The 25,814-nt window shown below is 40.9% G+C and overlaps 1 protein-coding gene across 7 annotated transcripts in view; it reads left to right on the top strand.

Moving 5' to 3' along the window:
* The window catches only part of LOC140737958 (TBC1 domain family member 1-like), a 245,980-nt gene extending 220,935 nt beyond the window's left edge, over positions 1 to 25,045 (top strand). For all 7 annotated transcript variants that reach the window (XM_073064847.1, XM_073064845.1, XM_073064848.1 and 4 more), the window contains 5 exons: positions 14,736 to 14,980; positions 16,377 to 16,536; positions 16,879 to 17,048; positions 21,898 to 22,074; positions 22,686 to 25,045. In XM_073064847.1, the coding sequence (XP_072920948.1) occupies positions 14,736 to 14,980; positions 16,377 to 16,536; positions 16,879 to 17,048; positions 21,898 to 22,074; positions 22,686 to 22,865 (932 nt within the window). In that variant the 3' untranslated portion in view covers positions 22,866 to 25,045. The remainder of the gene's footprint in view (positions 1 to 14,735; positions 14,981 to 16,376; positions 16,537 to 16,878; positions 17,049 to 21,897; positions 22,075 to 22,685) is intronic.
* Positions 25,046 to 25,814: the final 769 nt, after the last annotated feature.

The raw sequence follows: 25,814 nt of genomic DNA, 5'->3' as shown, positions 1-25,814 counted from the left end.
GCTTTGTTCAGTATTTGCTGTGTAAGTGTTGTGGTCGAATTCCCACACTGGTGAAGTTTGTAACTCTGTAATAGTCTGCCTGCTATTAAGTAGGGACACAGGTCGGCTTACAGCAGTTGGTCATCTCCTGCAGTGCATTCTGCTGTGGAGTTTTGCTGCTTCCAACTTTCCTAGTGTTGACGAAGAGTGACCTGGGATGCTCTTCCAGCCCTGGCTGAACTGCTACAGTTCTGCCTGTCAATTTGCTCAATTCTCAGCTTTTATTTTTACCAGAAGGATCAGACTGAATGGCATTAGAAAACCTGGCTCTCCAGTAGATGTCTTGCCCTTCAGTGCTCATACTCAATGCTAAATATGATCATGTTCTGTATCTCCGTGACCCTATGGAGCACTTAGTTATTGAAACAAGGTCATATTCTGAGTAGAGAGAGGGAGGATTGTGCAGCTGGTCTGCGACTGAGTAAACTAGCAGACTCGGCTGAGATTCATATCTAAGTATTTTATGGCTATGTTTCAATGGAAATTATTCTTATTTAATGTTGGCAGTATAAAGTTTGCTTTAGATAAATGGCATATTATGCCATACTTGGGTGTTCCAGAGTCTTGAATTTGATCCTAACTTTGTAAAGGTAAAGATAAGCTTTATTTGTCACATGTCCGACGAAACATACAGTGAAATGCGTCGTTTGTGACACTGGCTAAGGATGTGCTGGAGGCAGCCCACAAGTGGCACCATGTTACTGGCACCGACAAAGCATGCTCAAATCTGACTTACACATTCCAATGTGGAAGGAAACCATAGCACGAGAGAACGTACCGACAGCAGCAGTAATTGAACCCCAGCCACTAGACTCTACGTTACCATACTGGCCCTTTGCTGTCTGTATGGAGTTTGCATGCTCTCCCTATGCCTGGTGTGTTTCAACTAGTCAGCCATTTCCCTCCCATACCCCAAAATTGTGCTAGTCAGTTAATTGACTACAATTAACCAATATTTTTTTTGTTTGTGGCCTCTGTCGTCCATGGACTGCGCCTCTGGTAGTCACTGGGAGTGGCTTCTCCAGGGCGCAAGCCAGGGCAGAGTTGATATGGAGATCCGTCTGTTGCCCATGCAGTGGGACCCCCCTCTCCATGCTGATGACAGATCCAAAGGAACGACGAAAGTCGATACAGTTTGGTGCCGCAGCATCACAGGAGTTGCCGTGCCGGTGCTGGTACAGCAGTCAGCCGCCTTCGGGACTCCGACTCCGGATTTTTCCTCAGGGTTTACTCCCAAAGCCTTTCCCGTAAGCGGGTCTAGCCGCAAGGCAGCGGAGGTTTGAAATCAGAGTTTTCCCTCTCCTAGATGAGCTGCCATCCGTGGTTAACGAGCCCCATCTGCCCGGAGCAACTGGTTTTAAGGTCTCCTGTCAGTGAGACCAGCTCCACTGGGCATAAGAACTACGCCACACGTGAAGGCCAGGAGCTGGACTTGGTTGTCAGAGGCTGTTTGAGACGCACACCATGAAGAGTATTTGTTTAGCAGCGGGAGCTCGTCCCCACTACCACCCTTCAGCTATGACTACCTTTGGAGCCAATTAACCACTAATTACAATAGTTAATTGTAAATTAATGCTTGGTGTAGATGTGTGGCAAAAATGGTGGACATCTGATGAGAATAAAATGCAGAGCTACAGAGAAATACGGAGGGAGGAACAGTATTGTTGGGAAACCAGTAAACAAAAGATTAGCTGGTTGCAATAAATGATCATTCAAGCCAGTTATAATGTCTTTTGCTTTCAAGCCCCTCTCCCAAAATTACAGCTTTTGAAGGGAAAGGAAAGCAACCGAATCCAGGTGCATAGTGACAGCCATTTCAATCCTGGATTAAAATTTTATTAATGTTTATGTGCCTCTGAATTGCATGAAAGGAAATACAGAAAGCTTGGTTTTAGGGTTGTCGTGGTCCCAGTGGGTCGCTGATCTAACATGACAGAAATTTGGAGCCTGGTTGGATGACGTGGGCGAGTTGGCCGAATGCCAGGATGCAGGGGAAGATGTAAACAAGAGATTCTGCCGATGCTGGCTGTGCAGAGCAACACACGCACCATATGCTGGAGGAGCTCAGCAGGTCAGGCAGCATCTATGGAGGGTTGACGTTTTGGGCTGAGACACTTCATCAGGACTGGAAAGGAAAGAGTTACAAGCCAGAATAAAAGGGTGGGGAGGAAGGAAGTAGAAGCTAGCCAGTAATGGGTGAAGCCAGGTGAATCAAAATCAGGTTTCATATCACAGGCATATGTGTATGGTGAAGTTTCTTGTTTGGTGGCAGCAGTACAATGTATAATAATAATAACTAAATTACAAGAAGTATATATAAAAACAAATATGTAGTGCAAAATGAGAGGAGAAATAATGGGGTAAAGTTCATGGGGAAGTGTGGGGGGGGGTGGTGAAGTGAGAAGCTTGGAAATGATAGATGGAAATGGAAAAGGGCTGATGAAGAAGGAATCTGATAGAGGAGAATGGACCATGACAGAAAGGGAAGGGGTGGCATCAGTGGGAGGTGATAGGCATGTGAAGAGAAGAGATAAGGCAGGAGCCAGAATGTGGAATGGAAAAACAGAGAAGGGGAAGGGGGAAGAAATTTCTGCTGGTAAGAGAAATCGAAGTTCACGCCGTCAGCTCGGAGGTTGCCCAGGCAGCTTACGAGGTGTTGCTTCGCCACCCTGAGGGTGGCCTCATACCCAGACAGAATAGGAGGTGTTGCTCCTCCAACCCACATGGAATATGTGGTGTTGTTTCTCCAATCCCGAAGGAACTGAGTGCAGGTCAACACTGCAGGAGTAGAGAGGTGAATAGTCTAGAGAGCAGTGGAGCAATTAGCAAGAGGAGAGTGGACTCCAAAACCAAAGGTGTGGACCTCAAGCAAGATGCCAGTACTTTATAGGTAGATGTGCAAAAATGGTACCAAGACAGTCAGGGAGACAGAGGATAGTGCTGTACGTGTGTTACTGGACTAGTAATCAGAAGTCTGAACAAATGTTCTAGATAGCGAGTGTATTTCCAGACTGGTGACTTGGGGATTAAGTAATCTGGAATTTTAAAAAAATCTGTAAAGATATTGCAGTCTCATTGGGTTGTTATTAAAAAAAAGTCAGATTCTCTAATGCTGCTTAGGGGGAAACCTTCCAGGCCTCACCATGAGATTAATAGCAAACTCCAGAGCTGCATCAATGTAGGCTCATTATTGCCTTCTGAAGTAACAAGGTCATCTGTTCATCTCAAGGGATCAGTAATAAATGTTGCCTTTGAGAATGAAAGGAGCAAAAGTCCCACCAGCAGGAAAGCAGAGGAGAGATATTAGAAAGTGTGCTATGGTTGAGCATGTTACCCACTGCAGGGGGAATCGATACGAGGATGGAGCTGTAAGGGGTGAGTCTTAATTTCGGCTGTGGTTGTTTCAATGTTAGTAGAAGGGTGAGGGATCGTGATTATAAGCAGACTAATTTCAAGGACTAAGAGGCAAAGGGTTTGGAGCTGAATCTATATTTAGGAAGGATTGAATGGTCATTGATTGGTTTTGAGGAAGAAGTCATGAATGTGGTTTTGAGGGGTTGGGGCAGTCTTTGAGAGACTTGTGCTGTAGTATATATTGCAGAGGGGGAGTTGCGATGGGCTGAAGGGGGTAACTGTCTGTCGTGAGTTTGGAGCAAGCGCAACGGTTAAATGGAAAAGAAACGAGATGGGATTTGTTTCTGGCATTTCTCGCCTCATGAGCAAGAGGAAGGTTGGGCTTAGTGGGTATCTAAGTAGGTGGAATTTAACTAGGTGAGAACAAAATGCAGGACGTTTTCACATTTGATGCTTGAGATGCAGTGGGGAAGTATAGAGAAGGTAGGGTGTGCGTTTTAAGGAGGTGGCTGGTGTGTGTATTGAAGAAGGATGGGTATGTTAGCAGGAGTTAGATAAATCAGCTAGTTGAGTGGCGTTTCAGCAACAATGTTGCACACAAAGTCGGTGAAGACCAAAGACTGACTGTGGACTTCAGAAATGGTAAGATATGGGAATACACGCCAGTCATCATAGAGGGATCAGGAGTGGAAAGAGTGAGCAATTTCAGGTTCCTGGGTGTCAATATCTTTGAGAACCTAACCTGGACCCAAAATATTGATGCACCTACAAAGAAGGCATGTCTGCGGCTATATTTCATTAGGACTTTGAGGAGATTTTGTACGTCACCAAAACACTCTCAGATTTCTACAGATGTATTGTGGAGAGCATTCTGACTGACTGCATCACTGTCTGGTATGGGCAGGGGTGGGCTACCGCACAGGACTGAAATAAGCTGCACAGAGTTGTCAACTTGGTCAGCTGCATCATGGCCATTGGCCTCCATAGTATCCAGGATACCTTCAAGAAGCTACGCCTCAAAAAGGTAGCATCCATCATTAAGGACCCCATCACCTAGGACATGCACTCTTCTCATTGCCACCATCAGGAAGGAGGTACAGAAGCCTGAAGGCACACACTTAACAATTCAGGGACAGCTTCTTTCCTCTGCCATCAGATTTCTAAATGGACATTGAACTCATGAACATGACCTCACTACTTTTTATTTCTATTCTCGCATTACTTATTTAACTATTTAATGTATATACTTGCTGTAATTCACAGGTTTTTCCCTATTATTATCTATTGCATTGTAATGCTGCCGCAAAGACAACTATTTCACAACAAATGCAGACGTGATTCTGATTTAGAACAGAGAGAAAGAGAATGGGCAAAGAAGTGGCAGATGGAAAACAGCGTAGGGGAATGTATTGTCATGCATTTTGGTAGAAAGAATGAAGTTGTAAACTAATTTCTAAATGGGGATCAAGTTCAGAAATCAGAGGTACAAAGGGACTTGGGTATCCTAGTGCTGGATTCCATTAAGGTCAACTTGCAGTTCGAGTCAGTAGTAAGGAAACTGATGGGAGTGGAGTGAAGCTGCCATTTCATTTAATCAGTTAATCATTTGCAGCAGGTGACAGACTATTTTTATTGGTATAAAGAGTTAAAATGGAGTTCCGGTGCATGCTTAGGGAATGGTAATGGTCCATGGCATAAAAAGGTTTGAGAACCCTGTTGTAGACAAAAGCCCAAGATTGTATTTGACAAAAACGTGCTAAGTTTAAAATGAGCCATTGATAAAAAATATGGTTGGGAGACTAGATGTTTTGAGGAGTGTAAGAACTACCCAAGCAATCATGGGATCGTAGATTTGATTGGAGGGAAAGGTGTGGCACTTGTTAAAATTACTGACTAAATAATTTAAGTCTTTCAGTGGAAGCAAGCTGTGCTGTTTATTTTTGTATTGCAGTGTTATGCATCGTTTCTAACGTCTTTTTGTTTATCATTATAGTTGTTAGGCAATCGAGGGTGTAGCCCTGAACCAAGGCTGTTTTTAAACTTGAGCCTGTGGTTTTATGCCCATAACAACTGGTTGTGCAAAGATTTGCATGTCATATGACTAATTATATTGATATTCAGGTCAAATTTTGACAAAATAAAGAGATTTAGTTTAAGCTTAGCAGTCCTGTTCTTATAGTTGTGGATAATTGAGAACTCTATTGCTTTCACCTCCCAGCTCAGAAGCCATATATCCAAAAAGATCCAAGTACAAATTTTTAGTTGTAGGCTTCCTCAATGCCACAGCAGGTTTGGCGAGGTTTAGCAGAATTCCAACCCCCGTCTGCCACCCCTGCCCCCAAAAGTCAATTGGGCAACTTTAGCCTTTTATTACATTTCTCTGAGGTTTCTACTTGACCCTGGGAATGGAATTTCAAGCAACTACTTATTTTTTAAATTACAATTTGAAATTCTGCCTTTGAGAGCTTTGGAGCCACTGTGTGCATAATAAGCACCAATTCATTCTCTATGTTCATCCTTTCAATGAACAATACTTCCTGTAGTAAAGATCAAAAATGCAGTACCAGTCTTTGACCTGGAGTATTAACTCTTTTCCTTTCCAGTATTTTCTGTTTTGTTTTCAATTTTGAGCATCTGTAGATTTTTTGTTTCTAGTTCATTTTCTCCATGCCTCTCAACAACACAGTAGCAAGACTCCTGACCTCTCTAGCTACTCTTCTTCCAGAGTGCATGAAAATCAGCTTGTGTGCTTTCATTGTTACCATCTGAACGTTGCCAGCATAGTTCCACCAATGATTTCTATTCCCACTTTTACCCTACCTCACTTAGTCTTACTTGTCATAGGAACAAGCTTTTGAAATTTCAGTACTTTAATAAGGTGCCACAAAAGAGCTTATTAATTAAAGTTTGAGCTAATAATATTGACTTCCGGTAAGATAGTGGCACGCTTGGAGACAGTAGTTTCTGCGGGGCCAAACAATGGTGTCATTGCCTATTTTTTAAATGATAGCAACACCCTGCTGAACATTTTGAACTTAAAGAACTGCAGGTCTACCCTTCGTCAAGTTGCTCGCTGGTGGAGAAACTGAAGGAACTGGATTTCGTGCAGACCATGCTGCTGGAGGGGCAACAGAGTGGGTGCGCAAACTCATCTTATGACACGAATTTATCAGTCACTCCTGTTGAGTTATTAACTTCAAACTTTCTGCATAATCACTCAAAAGAGTTGAACTGCATGTGCATGTAACGAGAGCTCCATAACTCAACTCCTTCTACCTTAGGCCTCGATGGCACAACAGAGAGTAAGGACAATTGGTTAGGAGGCCATTGCAGGTATGCTATTGCAGGGTTTGATGCTGGGTCCTTAGCTGTTCACTATTTATATCAATTATTTAGATTGGGTTTACTGGGGAAACTAAATGTTAAATAACCAGCTTTGTCGCTGATACAAAGCTAGGTGGCGGTGTGAGAAAAATGCACAGACTTGTGGAGAATATAGTTAGGCTATGAATGCACAGGGATCTATCAAATGTATGTGAAAGAAGTGTGAGGCCTGTAGAGTAAAATATGGGTGGAATATCTTTCTAAGTTCAGGAAGATTGAAAGGTGTTGGTGTTCAGTGATACCTGGTTATCTTGAATCACTGGATGTTAGCATACAGATTCTGCAAACAATCTGCTAACTTGGCCTTTATTGCAAGTGGGTTTTAGTATAAAGGTTTTTAAAAAAGGGTTGTGCTGTAATTATATAATATCCTGATGAGTCTACATCTTGAATATTATATACAAATCTCATCTCTCAACTTATAAGCAAGGTTAAGGTGGAGTTTGCACCTCTATGAGTAACAAAGAATTCTGCATGTGCTAATCTGCTCTCCTCATTGAGCCAAATTGGCCATCTGGCTTGATGAAAAATGGAACTGTGTACTTGACGTGAGGTTATGGCAGGACATAATTTCTAATGCCTCCCATATTTGCTTTGTGTGCTTTTGTGTTCCACTTAACACAGCAGAGGTGGCATGTGACAGTGATGGATGTATGGTTGTACCTGGTGTGTAGACAGGATTCATTTTCTGTAGTACGGTCACCGCTGTCAATACCATTGCAGGTAACATACCTCAACAGCAGGTAGGTTGCTGACTACACTAGTCGAACACATATATTTAATTGACAATAGTTCAGGTTTGATTTGTGCATTTTATTCATTGATATTTTTATTCCAGATCCCTGCTAAATGTTCTTGCATGTTCCAATGCTGTAAACTAATATGTAAATAAACAGGGAGATCTTGTACTATTGTATTCCACTTGTGAGCTGAGACAGATGCTGAACTTTAAAGTTACGGTTCCTCTTGTTGTAGGTTGCTACTCCAAAAGAGACCCTTGATAAAAAATTCTTTATGACCCTCTTTTCACTTCATATTTTGTGGTTAAGGTGGAGTTCGCACCAGAATAAATATACTATTTTATATGCGCTCCCACCCTGTCACAGCCCAGTTTTTGTTAACACTTTCAATTTTACAGTTACTGGACTTGTGTTGTTTTAACATATAAGCCTTTCTATTTCTGTCATTCTCTAGCCAACTAATTTTCATGCGTGTAAAATTTGATAACACGCTACTTGAATTCTGTAGAGATCTTTAGAAAAAATATTATGTCATTTTGACCCTATTCCAGGATAATGTTGATAGTTTGATGCTATTATCATTTTAAAGTTGGTTGTTCTACATTTTAAATGAGTGGATTCAAATTTGGCTGAAAAGTAGTCGAATTGATGCATATGTGTAGTAGATGATAACATTTTGTGAGAATGGAACAATTTATATTTGCATCAGCAGAAGTTCTTTGCCATTTTTAAAATTTTCTTCTGGCATCTAGCAATGCTCATTAATATTGTATATTTTTCCACTCCTGTTTCTTGCCCTAAGTGGATGTTGGTGAATCTTTATAAAGGTCAGCTTGCACTTGATCTCAATGAAAGAAGATGTTGTGACTGTGATCATCTTGAATCCAAAATTGCCTGAATTTTCTGAAACAAGCACTGGTTCATAGAACTTTAGCTGGAAGTCCTGAGTTGACCTGAGATCTATTTGTGTTTAAAATACAAGTTGGACTCTGCTAATATTCCACCGAACAAAAAGCAGCATTCATTTTGCAGCCTGGTTTCTTTAGAACCAGGTGTCTTTTAAAAATATTTTTATTGAAATCTTCAGTGGGATTTTGTTAACTACTGTATATTTTTATATGGAGCTTGTGTCTTTAAATTTCCATGTCTGTGCTTCAAACTTGAGAAAATCCGTGTAGCTCTCAATTTAAATCCTCTGATAACGCCTTGATAGCATGGTGGTTTGCACGATGCTGTTGCAGCTCAGGGCATCAGAGTTCAATCCTGGGTAATGGTTGCTCGTGGAAGGAGGAGGAGTACAAACTGGAAGGTGATGGGTGAGACCAGCTAAGGGAGAAGGTAGATGGGTGGAGAGGGGAATGAAGTGGAAGCTTGGGGAATGATAGGTAAAGGGCTGAAGAAGATAGGAGAGGAGAGTGGATCATGGAAGAAAGGGAAGGAGAAGAGATATCTGAGAGAAGTGATAGGCAGGTGAAGAGAAGAGAAGGGGTAAGAGAGGACCCAGACAGGGGAATGGAAAAATAAAGGGGAGGGGGGGGGGGAGAAATTACTGGAAATTAGAGAAATAGATGTTCATGACCCTGCTTTTACAGATTTAGCTCAACCAGGTACAGTGATGTCGATGACCAAAGACATGACCTTTGTTTCATCAGTATAAAATTGTCGCTTCTTGTGGCAAGATGATATTTAACATGCAGTTGGTCAGTTTAATAACTGTTCTCCCCATTAAAAACTGGTATGGCCCAGTCATCTGCAGAAATGTGGGAACTGGCCCAACTTACGGTGATGGTGTCGTTTCCTCAAGGCAAAGGAGAGTCTTTAAAATTTACAGCATAAATGGAGATCATGCACCATCATTTTGTCTGCGCTGGATAAGTCTAGGATCTCTGCATTTTGTTTTACGCAGTACAGCATTTTACATTTATCAGCGAGTTTGGAGCCATTGCTGGTTACCTTAAGGAGATGGTGGGCTTTCTCCCTGAGGTACTTTGTGGAGGTTTTCTGTCCTGTTTGTAGCTGTGGATTCTGGGATTATGACCCAATGATGATGTAAGCACAGTGTTTGGTTTGGATTTGTAAGTAGCTTGTGACAGTTGAATACCTGTCTTGTCTGCAGTAAAGAAATAAATGAGGTTTTGTATACTGCGGGAAAGCATCACATGAACTGCAAGTTCTGCATAGTGGACGCTGTCTCAGTTGATGGCTTCAGCACAAGCCTGCACATTTATCTAAGTTAATTTTGAGTTTGAGTGTTGCGGTGGATATTCCAGTACTTATGTCCTGTAGATGACAAGTGGGCTTAGAGAATTATAAGAAACCGACGAACTGGACAATTCGCCCCCTGTGCTTGCTCAATAAAGTTTTGCCCGATTCTTTACTTTGGAGACATTTTCCCGGACTGACCCTTTTAATATCTGAAAATGTATTGATCTACATGCCCGTTGCTTGAAGAGAAGCTATGCAATTTACTCAGCCGGTGAGATGAGAGTGTTTGGGACGATGTAGTGACTTCATTTTGATAGCAAGGCATGGAGCCCCAGAATGCAAAGATCCGTCGTGGAGGAGGAGTGAAGCAGAGATCTGTGTGGACATGTGGTCAAAAATATTACAGTTAGTAGAGATATTTTAGAAGAATGACAACCCATTATCTTCGTTGTAAAGGTGCTCTCTGTGATCAGCATACTTTGGATGAGCTAACTCAAAATCAAACTCGGGAAATTTGTAAATGCAGTAATGTAGTGGTATGAAAACAGAAAATGGTGAAATTATTCAACAGGTCAAGCATCAGTGAATTGGGGGAAGGATTGCTGATGATAAAATGTAAGCTCTGTTTCTCCTCCACAGATGCAGATGAGTATTTTGGACATGCTCTCTTTTTATTTCAGGTTTTCAACTTCTGTAGGGTTTTGTATTGTTTTCAATGGTGTTATGTGCCAACCCCTAAACCTTGGCACCAAAAGGAATGTTTCTCATCATTTATTTTCTATCCAAAGACTTTATCAATGACTCATTTTAAGTTTCTTCATTAGCTCAGCCTCTCTGGAATCCTGATATTTCTTTTCCTATAATGGTGAAAGGAGAAATGTCTCATGTTTATGTAAAGTATTAAACACTGTAAAATATCCCAAAGGATTAATTTTGAAAAATCTATTCTCCCTATCAAGCGGATTCAACTTGATCAAGTTAATGATGAATAAGGACCAATCTGGATCTCTAAAGGGAAAGAGTTTTGCAGTGAAAACTGGTAGTGTGGAAGTTTGCACAATTAGTGGAAGACAAGACATAACACATGTCAGCAGTCATCTAGATTTTTTCAGCTCTGGAAGCCTTTTGAAGGAAGGAAGCTCTCTGCCTCCGGGCCACGTACCTCTCCAGGCACCCACGGAGTGAAGAGTTAAGCCCCAGTGAAGTGGCTCAGTTCATAGTGTTTTTGACCTTGTATGGATGGTCATGGTCAGTAAACCCATCACCCAACCGTATTTCCCACCACTGCTCATTTGTGCAATTTGCCGTCATGACTCAGTGAGCTCCAGTGATCGAGGGTTGGGACTGAACAATCAGCAGCACACAAACCAAGCTTCACACCCGCAGACTTCGATAGGCTGAAGTTTAGATGGCAGAAAATGGAAGTAAAGTCTGACAAACCAATCCCCAGAAAGACACATAGCTAGAGGCTATTCTGCCCATTGAATCTATGCTGCCTCTCAGGATATCTCCTAGTTATTTCACTTTAAACTATTCTCTTTGACATGCCCATCAATTGCACATCTGTTGAAGTACCAATGAATCAAACAGCCACTACCACTTTGATAATATTTGCATCATTCACCAATTCTCCTGACTTACTGCCTTTAACTACATAGTGACCTACACAAGTTGTGCTAAATATTTGATCAGGTATACATCTCGTAACTACTACCACTCTCTTCACATCCATGGTAAAATGTTATGAGATGTCCTTTGAAATACTAATAATAAGATTCTGGAAATAGTTCTAGCTAATGTGCTCTCAGTACCCCACGTTAGTGTATAAACACCATAGCCCAAATGTAATGACTCACTGCCCCATTAGCAAAATACGTAACAATTAAAATTCTAGGCACCCTCTGCTTAATTCTGTGAAGTTCAAATCTCTTTTGAATATTTTATTTTTACGAATTTTCTTAGCATCGCTGTATGGATTTGTTAATGGTAGGACAACCCATTTAATTAGGTAAAATTTAAGCCTAATTGTTTGAGAAGCCATTCTGAAATAATAATGTATCAGTTTTCGTTGTGAAGAGAAATGAATCTTTTTTTCTACCAAATGATGAGTTCTATCTCATTTCCCGTGGTTCAGTTTTTATATCTTACCGATAGTATTTCATATCAATGAACCAGCCAAATTAGTAACTAATCCATTTTTCTTGTATCCATCAAAGCAGCTGCTTAAAAATTATAGAGCTGTTTAGTCCCTTATGTGTCAGAAGGTAAAAGAGAGATTTTTTGAAATTAATTGTAAATAGGTGTTGTTTGATTAATTATTTTGCAAGTGTTGATGGAAGACAATGCCTTGTCAGTTTCCAAATCAAATCGCTTAAGTGGCCATCTGTGAACCAGGAGCCTGCGGTCAAGTTCAGTTCTCCATGCACATTGTGTTTTAGTTTTATTTTACACTGAAATTCTGTTTCTCAGATATTTTGGTCGTGATCTGAGAATTCTATCAGGGTGAATTTCTGTTATCTGAACTGCTGTAGCTGCAGGACAGTGTGGGGAGTGTGGTGGAGGGTGAGAGTAGCACTGTATTTAACAAGTATATTTGAAAACATTTGTAGATGGTTTTCAGAAAATACCTGAAGTACTTGAGAACTTGGGAAATAAGTATAATAAACCATCAAAGTTGTTACCTCTGGTCAGGCTTCTGATTCTTCAACCATCAATGCATCTGTACCACAGGGTTCAATACAATTCTTCCATCTTTATTGACGACTTGGTTGATGCATTCAGTAATGAGCTATACCTGTACGCTGATGACTCCACACTATTTGCACCAATTAGAGCAGGAGAGAGTAATACAGTGACAGCAGGCCTGAGTAGGGATCTTGACAGGATGAAAGCCTGGGCAGACGACTGGAGCGTAACCTTTGAGCCTACTCAGTGCAAGGCGACGGTGATGTCTAGGAAGAGGAATCCGTCTACCCCCGGCCTGTATTTTGGGAACTGCAAGCTGGATTTAAAGAAGGAGCCTTGGTGTTAATATTGACAGCAAGTTGGTGTGGGATAAACACCTTTCCACTATTTCAAACAAGGCTGGACAAAGGCTTGGAGTTCTGCGGAAAGTAGCATCCAAACTAGACAAAGAGGGCAGAGCCAGGGTTTACAAAGCCCAGGTACGAAGTATCATGGAGTATGCCTGCTTAGCATGGATGAATGCCTCACAGAGTGTCCTCAGTCAGCTTGATTCCATTCAAAGAAAGGCTCTCAGGATTACAGGTGTAGAAGAAGCCACAGCTCGTGAGAAACTAGCCATCGATAGCTTACACCACAGACGACAGGTTGCTGCAGCTACTGTGCTGTACAAAATGCACACCCGCCACAGCCCTGCAGACCTTCGCGCCATGCTGCCTTCAGCTTATGAGAGACGGTGCACCACACAATCAAGTTTATCAATGCCTGCTCAGACTGTTTCTGTGCCTGATGCGAGAACCTACACACTGGATAGAAGCTTCCTTCACTGTGCTATCAGAATTTGGAACAGCCTTCCAGGTGCTGTGGTTGGAAACATCTGTGATGATGAAGACCAAGCCTTCAAGAGTCAAGTGCACAAGCACCTATCGTCTCTGGGAGGGAAGTCACATACTTCTTCATAAGCTATCGTGAATGGGACCAGGATGGCAATGCTTGTTTGTTGGTAGGTAGGGTTAATACCTGACTTTCAAGAGCACTTGTGAGTTATGTTCCAGCTGGACTCAGCTGGAGAACAGTGCGGAAAGATCAGGGGCTGTTTTCTCCTGGTAGGGGTTAGTTTTTAGTTCCAAGTGCTCCTGTCTCGTTTTGTCACCCTGTAACCTTATCCTTCAATCTCTCTGAATTATGGAGGACAGCATGTGTATTCAAAGAGATTCAAAAACTTTATTGTCATTCTAACCGTACATTAGCTCTGCAGGGCAGAATGAGACAGCGTTTCCCAGGAGCAGTGCAATCATAACATAACAAACGCAACACTAAATAATAAACGTAACAATAAATAGTAAAACACAACAACCACATGTCAGTTAAAAACAAGTTATAAGTGTCCAGTGCAAGTTAAAAGTGTCCAAAGCAGAGTCAGGTAGAGCAGCTATTTAGCGGTCTGACTGCCTGTGGGAGGAAGCTGTTTAGTAGCCTTGTGGTTTTAGTTTTGATGCTCCAGTAACGTTTACCTGATGGCAGAAGAACATAAATGTCTGTCCAGCAGACTTCATCATGACTCCAGCTACTATTTTTTAATGTTTCTTAATTAACATACGATTTTTTAATGTTCTATCGCTGAGCTGCAGTGAACCATCTGATTGGTCTATCAGAGTTCTCTTTGGGAACTAGTTGACTTGATCAGCATTTCTGATCTGACTATTGTTCACGATTGCACTTAATATAAAAAAAAACCTGATCTTGATTATCTGATTTCACTGACGCGCCTTGAGATTTGTTGCTAATTGCGGCAGCAGTACAATGCAAGACATAAAATTACTATAAGTTACAATAAAATAACAGTGAAAAAAGGGAGCAAAATAATGAGGTTGTGTTCATGGACCATTCAGAAATCTGATGGCGGAGGGGAAGAAACTACTCCAAAAATGTTGGCGTGTGGGGTCTTCAGTCTTTTGTACCTCCTCCCTTATGGTAATGATGAGAAAAGGGCATGTCCAGATGGTGAGGGTCTTTAGTGATGAATGCCGCTTTCTTTTGGCACCAGTTTTGGAGGATGTCCTCAGTGATGGGGAGGGTTATGACCCTGGGAGAGCTGGCTGAGTGTATAATCCTCTGCAGCCTCCTTCGATCTTGTGCATTGGTGCCTTCGTGCCAGGCAGAGATAAATGTCAACCAGTGAGTATGTTTTCCATGATCCTTTGTCTTTTTGCATTATCCCTGTACGGTATACAGTATTTAATTATGCTGGATATTCATAGATGCTGAATGTAGTGCTGAAATGGAGCTTGGGGTTCTTGCTTTGATGTACTGAGTGCTCTTGTTTTCCAGGGCGCACATTTCCAACGCATCCCTATTTCACAACTCAGCTGGGTGCTGGGCAACTCTCGCTATACAATCTTTTGAAAGCCTATTCTCTTCTGGATCCCGAGGTGGGCTATTGCCAGGGGCTGAGTTTTGTGGCAGGAATCTTGCTGCTGCACATGAGTGAAGAAGATGCTTTTCAGATGCTGAAGTTTCTTATGTACGACATGGGCTTGAGAAGGCAGTATCGTCCCGACATGATTATCTTACAGGTGAAGATGTTACTTTGTACTAATTTTTGAGTTTGATCTGAATTAATATCATAGTCATTGGGGGATGGTTGTGTGTACTCTGTTATAGATGGCTGTACAGCTGCTTATTAATTTGAATAAGTTGAGTAGAAGTCTTATTTTGTAATGTACTTCATATTTTATCAATTCAGAAAGGTCATAGAAGATGAGAAAAGATATTGTACCAAAGTTGTCAAAGAGCATCATTTTGTGACTTTGGGCATTGTTTCTGCGCTGTCAGTGGAACAGGGAGTAGTGAAGTGGTGTAAGGATAGAGAATGACATCACTCAAATACAGTTACAGCGGTATTTTTGAAATTGCTGTTTTCAATGAGTTCAAGTGCAGTCTGCTCAAAAATTTGCTATTGCTGTCTAACAGGATGCATCAGGTGGAGAAATGACGATGATTATTTATCCCGAGTTAAATTTGAGGCCAGTTCTTCTGATGTCTGCACACAGTAAGGGATGAGTTCTGAGTAGTTGATTGGTGAATGCAATGCATGTGTTCATTGACTCAGAATAATAGGTTAGCCCTTCTAGTACTGAGACTGGAAAAGATATCCTTATTCAGATTGTGAATTGTTTTGAAATTTTTTATCAGAGAGAACAGCAAATGTTCAATTGATAAGTAAATTCAAGATAGGTAATTCTTGGGTACTAAGAGAGGTGATGGAAATCCAGCCATCATCTAATTGAGCAGCAAGTGAGGTTTAAGGGGGTCATAATGTCTACTCCTGTTCACACAGGTTATGACAGAATTCCACTCCTGAAAACCGTAACCCAAACTGTTCACTGGACTAAGTGGTCGAAACAGTGTGTGGGAGAGATCATGGAAACAGCCGTGACGGGAGAGGAAGCTAGCATAGTCAAGGTGGCTCCCAGCTTTAGTGAGTCTGCTTGGAGCCCCCAGCTCGGCCCAGCCACCATTTGCTGTGGCTTAGTTGGGGGAGGTGAAGGCAGGAGAGATTGCATAGAGGAGGCATGTGGAAATGCCCCATTCCCATTCCACAGCAGCCAGTCCCACCAGTCTCCCAAACACTCAGTCATATGTACGGAGAGTCTGTGTTGGGTGTATGTGACCTGGGGAGGATCTGTACGTACGGAATTTTGGCAGCACAAGTCTTGAACTTCTGCAAGTCTAGTTGCCCTCTGCCAAATCTCCTGTGAGAGCTCAGAGTAAGGCTAAGAAAATACTGTTTAGAATTTCCTTAGAAGATCTGTCAGTGCTGTTGGAGCTATGACTGGAAATCGGTGGAAGTTTGTTGCATTTCAGAGCCCTGCGTTTGCCATACCAATGAACACTAGTTCTAAAAGTTGCTTGACCTCCATTTAATTGAGTGTAATCATTCGATTAAAAGTTCTCCTTCTGGACCGACAGATACAGATGTACCAGCTGTCACGGCTGCTCCATGACTATCATCGTGATCTTTACTGCCACTTTGAGGAGAATGAAATCAGCCCCAGTCTTTACGCTGCCCCCTGGTTTCTCACTGTATTTGCCTCTCAGTTTCCTTTGGGATTTGTGGCTAGAGTATTTGGTAAGTATATTTGTTAATTTAAAATATCGTAATACCATGCATGCTCTTTGTACTGAATTCTGAGATATTAAGAATAGAAAGATAATGGATAGAAACTAAGTATATTTTCCCAGGGTAGATTGATGCTGTTCATGGTCTTGAGCAATATACAGTCCAGCAATTTCAGTACTCTTGTTCACCATAATTACATAGATTAGTAAATCAGTAAACCTTTTATGATTCATTACTTTCACTATTGCTAGTGAAAGAAACCTCAAGTCAAATTCACTTAAAAAAGAACATGTCCCCAAAACCAATGTTTTTACTGCTGTGTTGAAAATACATTTTGAATTTCTTTTCCAGATATGATTTTCCTTCAAGGATCAGAGGTAATCTTTAAAGTAGCTCTTAGCTTGTTGGGAAACCACAAGCCACTAATTCTTCAGCATGAGAGCCTGGAATCAATAATTGACTTTATAAAATGCACACTCCCTAATCTTGGACTAGTGCAGATGGAAAAAACAATAAATCAGGTATTATGCTATAAATTTATTTATTGTATGGGGTATCTTACGCTGCACCCTTATTTACTTTTCCTGGAGGGATGCTGTGGTATTTTATTTAGAGGTTAGCACAGAATAGGCCTTTCCTTCCCTTCGAGCTATGCTAGCCAGTAGCCCCCAACAGTCCTGATTTAACCCTCACCTAATCGTGTGATGCAATTTACAATGACCAGTCAACCTACTTGGTATGTGTGGGAGGAAACCGGGACACCCTGAGAAAGCCCACACATTCCACAGAACAGACATACAAAGACTCCTTACATAAGATGCCAGGATTGAACCCTGATCTCTGGACACCCTGAGCTGTGATAGTGTTGTGGTAACTGCTGCACCACCGTAGCGCCCAGTGGTATAATTCATTAATATAAAATAATGAAGAATGTCAGTTGCCTGCAGATGTCTGGAAGATTAAATAGTGAAAGGTTGAAGGTTGGGAGTGTTCAGAAAGATCAATATGTCCTTAAGTCAAGGTAGGCCAAGCAATTAGGAAAGCAAATGGCATGTTAGTCTTTTTTACAAAATGTCTTGTGTACTGGGTCATTAATGTCTTACCATAATTACATGGGGCCTTGATGAGACCACATCTAGAACATTACGTGTCAGTCTGGACTCCCCACCTGAGGAACGATATACTGTGATAAAGGGATTTCAACGAAAGCTTCCAGACTGTTGCAATAGAGTATGGTAAATTCATTTCAATTCTCCCTATTGCAATTAGTGAAGGGGATTGCGCTGTACATAGAATGGGCCAATATTCTTGAGTTTAGAAGGGTGAGGACATATCATTGAATGATACAGAATTACTCTGCGGTGTGGTATAGCAATTGCAGGGGCTGCCTTGGCTGAAATTTTTTGATTTAAGGTTCATAATCCCAAAATAAAAGAATAATCATTCAGATTGAGATGAGAAAACATTTCCTCACACACTAGGTGATGAATCTTAGAAATTCTGTCCACCAAAGCCATGAAGTTTGTGTTGCTGACTATATTCAAAACAAAAATCAATAGCATTTTAGTTATTTAAGGAGTCATTGGATGTGGTGTTAGTGTAAGAAAATGAGGTGCAATTTCATTGAACAGCAGATTCAGGATGAGGATGTCTGCTTCTGTTTCTAATGTTCTTATTAGCTTTCCTGAATAATACAGCTATTCAGTTTTAATTTATTCACAGGATGTCTCTGGTCATATTCCCATCACACTTTGGTGTTGGGTTTAGAATTATTCTCAAGTTTTCAGAAGAAGGAAATCATTCTTTTTAATAAATCCAGAATGATTACATGCACTGTCATGTCTGTTGGATGTACCCACTTTGACTTCAAATTGTTATTGGCAAAGAAAAGAGGGTGCAGGGAATTATGAGGTAAATCTCCCCAATCTGTCTTTAGATTATACTGCTGGAGACTTAAAAAAGGAAAAGTAGTGCAGATGATTATATCACAGAAAGAAGCCAATTAACTATTTCTGTGAACAGAAAGGATGTCCCGCATTTATTTAGAATCTGCCCATGCCTTTATCATAGAGAGTTTAACCTAATAAAATGCAACAAATATGCAAAATGGCAGAAATGACCAATTGTTTATGGTTAATACTCTGCAGATTGAAGATTGGGTGGTGGGGGGGAAGGAAACTTAAAGCTCAATTTCCTTTTGTTATCTTTCTTGATAAACTTCTTAAACTTGCACATAATTTAGAACCTTTGTTTTATTTGCATTTTATTCCCTCCATCACAGTGCTTTCTCTATCAGTTTATATACTATTTCAAGTCAGTGTTTTAAAAATTGGATATTGGCTGTATGAAATGAGAAAACCATGTATGGTTTTACTGATCACTAGGTTTTTGTGAAATGCCACAAAAAATGCTGGTGGATCTCACCAGGTCAGGCAGTGTCTATGGAGAAGAATAAACAATTGATGTTTCTGACCAGGAAGGGGGCAGAAGCCAGACTACAAAGGTGGGAGGAGGGGAAGGAGTAGACACTGACAAGTGATGGGTGAAACCAGGTGAGTGGGAAGGTTGGGCTATTTGGTGATGGCACATCTTAAATAAATGCATGTCTTCAAGTATACGTTGTGAATACTTTTTAATCTCATGAGGGAAATCAATGTTGGAAAAATAATGGCCCAAAAATTCCTACAACTAGCCAGTTACAGCTGTTAATTAGATTAACCTTTGTTGCCCTTTCATTGTCAGCCATTTTGCACCGAAAGCTTGTGAAAACATGATGTGTAGACAATACTGTGTTTTCTGCAGGACGTCGGGGAGTTAAATGAACAGTTGTGCCTTTGCTTTCTCAACCACACTGAGCTATTCTGAAATTAATGTTACATGATCTCAGCAAACTATTGTAAATTAGAAATGGCGACTTTAGTGTCACATCATGTACAGGAAGGGAAATGGCGTGAAGGAAAAAATGGATAAAAAGAGAGACAAGGAGTCGGTGATGGGAAGGAAGTGTCCTGGAGTCAGAGACAGATACAACACAGAAATACGGCTCGCAGCTCATTGAACCCATGCCAGCTGTCAACCGACTATTTGCACTAATCCATCACAATCCCATTTTTAAAAATACTCCCCACATTCTCATTAACTGCCCACTGGATTCTACCTACATACTAGGGGAAATTCACAGTTCCAATTAACCAACCATTCTGTGCACACCTTTGGGAAAACGTGGAAGAACTCCATGCAGTCACAGGGAAAATGTACCAAGCTCCTCCCAGATAGCAGCAGAACGGAGATCAGGATTAAATCTGGATCTCTCACACTGTGAGATAGCAACTCTAGTTTCTGTATAAATCTGAGATTGAGCCTCCACACTTACGCCAGAGGTTGATGGGCAGTAGTTTTTTTTAATCATATTTAAATTTTGAAATGTGGTGATTTAATGTCTGAAGTGGGTTTACTTGATGTCTGTGTGCAAGAGCAGAACTTTTATGATCTGTCAGTATACAGCAGTGTTTTCTAACTACAACTTCTTGATTCCTCACGTATCTGAAGGTGTTATTAACCCCAACACTATTTTCACAATTATTTGTAAACCTTTCTGTCCTTCATTCATTAAATTTAGCATAAGTTTCTATCCACTGTAGCCCAGTGTTGTCTGAATTCAAATCTCTAACATTGTATTATTTTCATTGATTATATCAATCACAAACAGGAGAAAATCTGCAGATGCTGGAAGTCCAAGCAACACACACAAAATGGTGGCAGAACTCAGCAGGCCTGGCAGCATCTGTAGAATAAAAGAGTACAGTCGACGTTTCAGGCTGAGGCCCTTCATCAGGACTGGAAAAACAATGAGTCGGAGTTAGAAGTTGGAGGGGGGGGGGGGGAAGAAAGACAAGGTGGGAGGTGAAACCTGGAGGAGGGGAAGGGCGAAGTTAAAGAGCTGGGAAGTTGATTGGTGAAAAAGATACAGGGCTGGAGAAGGGGGAATCTGATAGGAGAGGACAAAAGGCCATGGAAAAGAAAAAGTGGGAAGAGCACCTGAGGGAGGTGATAGGCAGGTAAGGAGATAAGGTGGGAGAGGGAAAAGGGTATCAGGAATGGTGAAAGCAGGGGGTGGATTGCCAGAAGTTCAGAAATCACTGATCTCCCTCCTGGTACTTATCCTTGTAAGTGGAACAAGTGCTATACCTGCCCCTACACATTCTCCCTCACTACCATTCAGGGCCCCAAACAGTCCTTCCAGGTGAGGTGACAGTTCACCTGTGAGTTTGTTGTGGTCATCTACTGTATTCAGTGCTCCCAGTGTGGCCTCCTGTATATCGGTGAGACCCGACATAGATTGGGAGACCACTTTTCTGAGCAGCTACGCTCTCTCTGCCAGAAAAAGCAGGATCTCCGAGTGGACACACATTTTAATTCCACTTCCCATTCCGACATGTTAGTCCATGGCCTCCTCTACAGTTGTGATGAGGCCACACTCAGGCTGGAGGTACAATACCTTGTATTCCGTCTAGGTAGCCTCCAACCTGATGGCATGAACTTCGATTTCTCGAGTTTCCGGTAATGACCTCTCCCCACAATTCCCCATCACCTTTTCCCTCTCTCACCTTATCTCCTTACTTGCCCATCACCTCCCTCTGGTGCTCCTCCCCTTTCCTTTCTCCCATGGCCTTCTGTCCTCTCCTATCAGATTCCCTCTTCCCCAGCCCAGTATCTCTTTCACCAGTCGACTTCCCAGCTCTTTACTTCACCCCCCCCCCCCCCCCCACCAGGCTAGTTTCACCCATCAGCCTTTGTTTCTTCCTCCTCCTTCCCCCACCTTCTAACATTGACTCCTCATTATTGTTTCACCAGTCCTGACGAAGGGTCTCGACCACACTCTTTTCCAGAGATGCTGCCTGGCCTCCCAAGTTCCTCCATCATTATCTGTGTGTTTCCATTATATCTATCAACTTTTTTGCATACTACAGGTTCAAAGATCTTTCATCAGAGCATTCACCATTACGAGAATTCAGGAGAAAGGCTGTCAACCTGAAACGTTAACCCTGTTTCCTCCTCCTCCTCCTCCTCCTCTCTTTCTCAGCTCTGATGAAGGGTCTTAGGCCTGGCCTATTAATTGTTTCCACAGGGAAAGCTTGTCCTTGGAGTATTTCCATTACATTTTCAGTTGTTTATTTCAGATTGCCAACATCCAGCTTTTTAAAATATCCAGAACTCTTCATACAAGTGGTATTTATATCAACGGATGCAATAATTGACTAAGAAATAAGATGTGTACTAGATGTGCAGCTAAGTAGGCAGATTAATTAAAGGTCATTGTGAAGGAATCTTGTAGGTTGTGTTAAAAGTAAACACTGTTGATGTTTGCAGGTTTTCGAGATGGATTTATCCAAGCAACTGCAGGCCTATGAAGTTGAGTACCATGTTCTTCAGGATGAGCTGATGGATTCTTCTCCCACAATGACTGAAAACGAGCGATTAGAAAAATTGGAAAAGAGCAACAATAGCTTGCGCAAGCAGAACAGTGATCTGCTGGAGGAGCTTGAGGTATGAAAAGTGAATTTTGATCAGATTAATTATAAAATACAGCTCTAACATTGTTAATGACGAGTGGCAATCTATTGAGGTTATCTTTCAAGCCTGCAGTACAGCCACGAGACTGTAGCAGAAACAAACAACTGCTAGAGGTAGTCAGCAGGTCAGGCAGCTTCTGTCGGGGCAGAGGGATGGTCAAAGGTTTGGGTTGAGACCCTGTGTCAGGACCAGAGGGAATATCAGTTTCCTGTTTTAGATGGGCCATGTAGAAAAGGTATAAGCTGATGAAGAAGATTAATTAGGAAATAGTTCAGTGAGCTGACGAGTTGACTTTTATGTTATTTTTAAATCAAGGTACGTTGGCTCTTAACTTCTGTTAAAAGTGCACCATTCTCAATTATTAGATAACTAAGCAATGGTTACCACTCAGTGGGTCATCTTGTCACTTATCTCATTTTCTTTTGTGAGATCTTGCAATGCATCAATTAAGTTGTAATCCTTCGCAATATTGTAGTTGTGTCTATATTTCAAAAATATTCCTTTGGATCTGATCTGCATTGAAACTCACTGAGATTGTAAAAAAGCACTTCATAAACACATCTCTCTTTTGTTTCTTTGTAAAGGTTGCTCATACTAAGATTGAAAGCCTGGAAGCTACAGTTAATACTTTGCTCTCTAATGAAGGAAAGTTAAAGCAAGCTATTCATAGACTTGAGTTGGAGAGAGCTGCACTCCTGGCGACGGTGGAAGAATTTCAGAAGCAGGTTCCCAGCACAGACCATGTTGAAAACAACTCTCTCTGAAGCACAAGAAAAGGATTATAAAATCTGATGCACTTTAACTGATAGGTATAAAGCAAGAGAAGACATTTTGATTAGTAGGATTCTCTGGTTCCATCGCACCACAGAGCAAACTATCAATATGGGATCTATTCAAAGGCACAGCAGTAACATCTTGTTTAACTATATAGGCATAGTACTGATCACTGGATTATTACCTGCTGTCAAAGGCAGATCAATAGAAAACTCATTTCTCTGAAAATTGTGTGGGTTTATTTATATCTAATGCTTGTACCTGTTTTGTTTTTATGTATTGGACACTTCTTAACCAGGACACAATACTTGAAGGGTTCTTCATAATACCTTGTTTGTATTGATAACCAAAAGTGAGCCATGTGCTTTCAGTGTAATTCTGACACTTGTAGTAGGAGGGTTACATCGGAGGTGGTCAGTTCATTTCAAAGTTTGTGGGTATGTTGTAAGAAAACTACACTAACGTTCCTCTTGCCATTAATTGGAATTTTTAGTTTTCTTAATTCACCTCACTTCATTTCTAACCAAGATTAGTATTATCTTGGTTTAAAAAAAAAGTACACCTTACAAAAAGAAATGATATGTAAGGACAAAATTACGAAAGCTGAGAAGGAATACTGCAAGTCAAATCAAGTGGTGTCTTTTGAAAAGCCTTACAACTCCCACGGTGGGAGATTATGTAACATGGCTTATCTGTGTTTTACAAGTTCTAATATAGCAGCTTCCTGTGAGTAGAAAATGATTGATAAATAGGAATAATTTTTTTTTCAAAGTTTTGTGGAAAATAATGTACCACGGCCAAAATATTTATGATTGATTTCCCATTTCATTTCATCTAGCCCGTCATATACAGCAATATATTTGGGTAGTTTCACAATACTTTGTGTTTAAATACAAAACATTATATCACCCAATAAAACTGGAAGTTTGATCAGTGCTAAGACCGTCCAGTGAATTAACATGGTATCCATCTGCTGATATATTTTAAGAATTGGAAACCAACACTTCATTAGTTCAACTCACTGCCCTTATTCTCGACTTGCCTACATGTTTGGATGTGAACACTTTCTGGGCCAATCCTTTTAAACAAAACTGGTTTGTGCTAGGTTAAATAGATCTAGATGGGTTGGATCTGACTTGCATGCTCTTTTACACTCGTGCTGGAGTTTGGTATCATTAAAATAGGTCATTTTTCTCTACTGAGCATTTTTAAAACCTTTTAGGAACTGAAAAGAAGCTAAGTAAAAAGCTAATCGTCTTGCAATCATGCAATTCCGAGAGAATTGCTTTTAAAAAATTTATATATTAAATTGCGCCAGCCCTGATCTGCATGGTCTGTTTCTCAACTGAATTGATCTAAAATGGGCTATGTAACATTATGATGGAAGAGATATCCAGTGATTATAAAAATGATGCACTATTACTATCATCATCTCAATCCAGTCCATAAAAGGAAGGGACTATGTAGATGTTGGACAGTATTCCAAATTTGTGATTGTGATATATTCAAGCACCAGTATAATTTACTATGCTTTACTTGTCCATGTGCCTTTTCACATAATTCTGATACCTCAGTAGTTGTATTACACAATGAGTGAGCTAAGCTACGTGTTTCCAGGAAATGGTCATATTAAACGGGTTGCCATGATTTTTGAATTTCTTGTTTTGCATTTGTTGGGTTTTTTTTATTCATTCGTTCATAAATCAGAGCCATTGCTGATGTTGTTTAGTCCTTTTCCTTTTGTACTGGTAATGTGCCGTAAATTGTGCCTAGTTCAGAGCAGGTTGAGATTTGAGATGCAACAGTATCAAGTAGTTTAAAAGTGAAGTTCAGTGTGACTTTGCATTCATCTTTCCCACTACTGGTAGCCTGATGGTTAACGTTACACTATTCAGTGTAGGGAAAAGTTCAAAGAATTTCCACACAGTTTAAAGAAAGTTTTAGAATTACCAAATCTGAGTTTTAACTATTTTGATGTTTACACTCCTGCTCAAAATTTTGATCAATTGTTTCTGTCTCTTTTCATCCCAGCATTTTAACATCCATTTCTTGTGACCATTGTGTATCTGATGCTGTGTGCCTGTAATGCTGCTACAAGTCAGTTTCTCAGTGCACCTGTGCATACACGTACTTGTGCATAAGACAATAAACTCAACTTTGATTCTGACAATTTGGTATATAGGTGCTTGAAAGTGACTCCTGTTTTTCCTATGTCTGCAGAAAAAAGATATTTATAATCTCTGCAGTCTGTGTCAAAAGCATCCCTGTGCGTTACTTCAAAAGCTCGGGGTAAGCCGTAAAGAAGATACATTAATGCAGGCCCTGTGGAGAGGAAAATTAGACTAAAATCTTTGTTTGGGTGTGCAGAAATACTTTTTGATTTGTCTTTGTCCCTGCTGAACACTGGATTGAATGGAAATAAATTTAGTTCACACCTGCAGCACAAAAACAAGTTGTAATGGATGAGAATCTTGTGCAATTGGAAGAAAAAATAGAGCACAAGGTAAACTGAGTTACAAATTTTGTTTTTGCTCATTTGACAGTTGTAGAGTTTTACAGTGCAGAAATGGGTCACTCAGGCACACCGTTCTTGCCAATGTGTATATTGTATACGGGCATTTTCCTTTCAAGTTCCTCATGCTGGCATGGGAATGTAACGAACTTTTGCAGCGACTACTTTTTTATAAAGCACTGGCTGCTTTCGGGGAACTTCCGTTAGGTAGGGGATTTACGCTGTAGTTTCACAAAGCTTTTTTTACTCAGCATTTTACTGGTGTAAAGCTCATTAAGAGTGGGCTTCGTGGGAGGTTGGAGGGGGTTCCCTCAATTATATTAAGAGATTGAATCAAAGGGAATATTTAAAAAAATATGTACAAATACATTTATATCTCTTTCTTAGGACCAGCTCCCTAACTGTCCCATTTATTACAATAGCCAGA

The sequence above is a fragment of the Hemitrygon akajei genome, chromosome 13, assembly GCF_048418815.1.
Source record: "Hemitrygon akajei chromosome 13, sHemAka1.3, whole genome shotgun sequence".
In the NCBI taxonomy this organism is placed as follows: Eukaryota; Metazoa; Chordata; class Chondrichthyes; order Myliobatiformes; family Dasyatidae; genus Hemitrygon; species Hemitrygon akajei.
The sequence above is the reverse complement of the archived record's forward strand: the minus strand, read 5'-3'. Positions and strand labels throughout refer to the sequence as shown.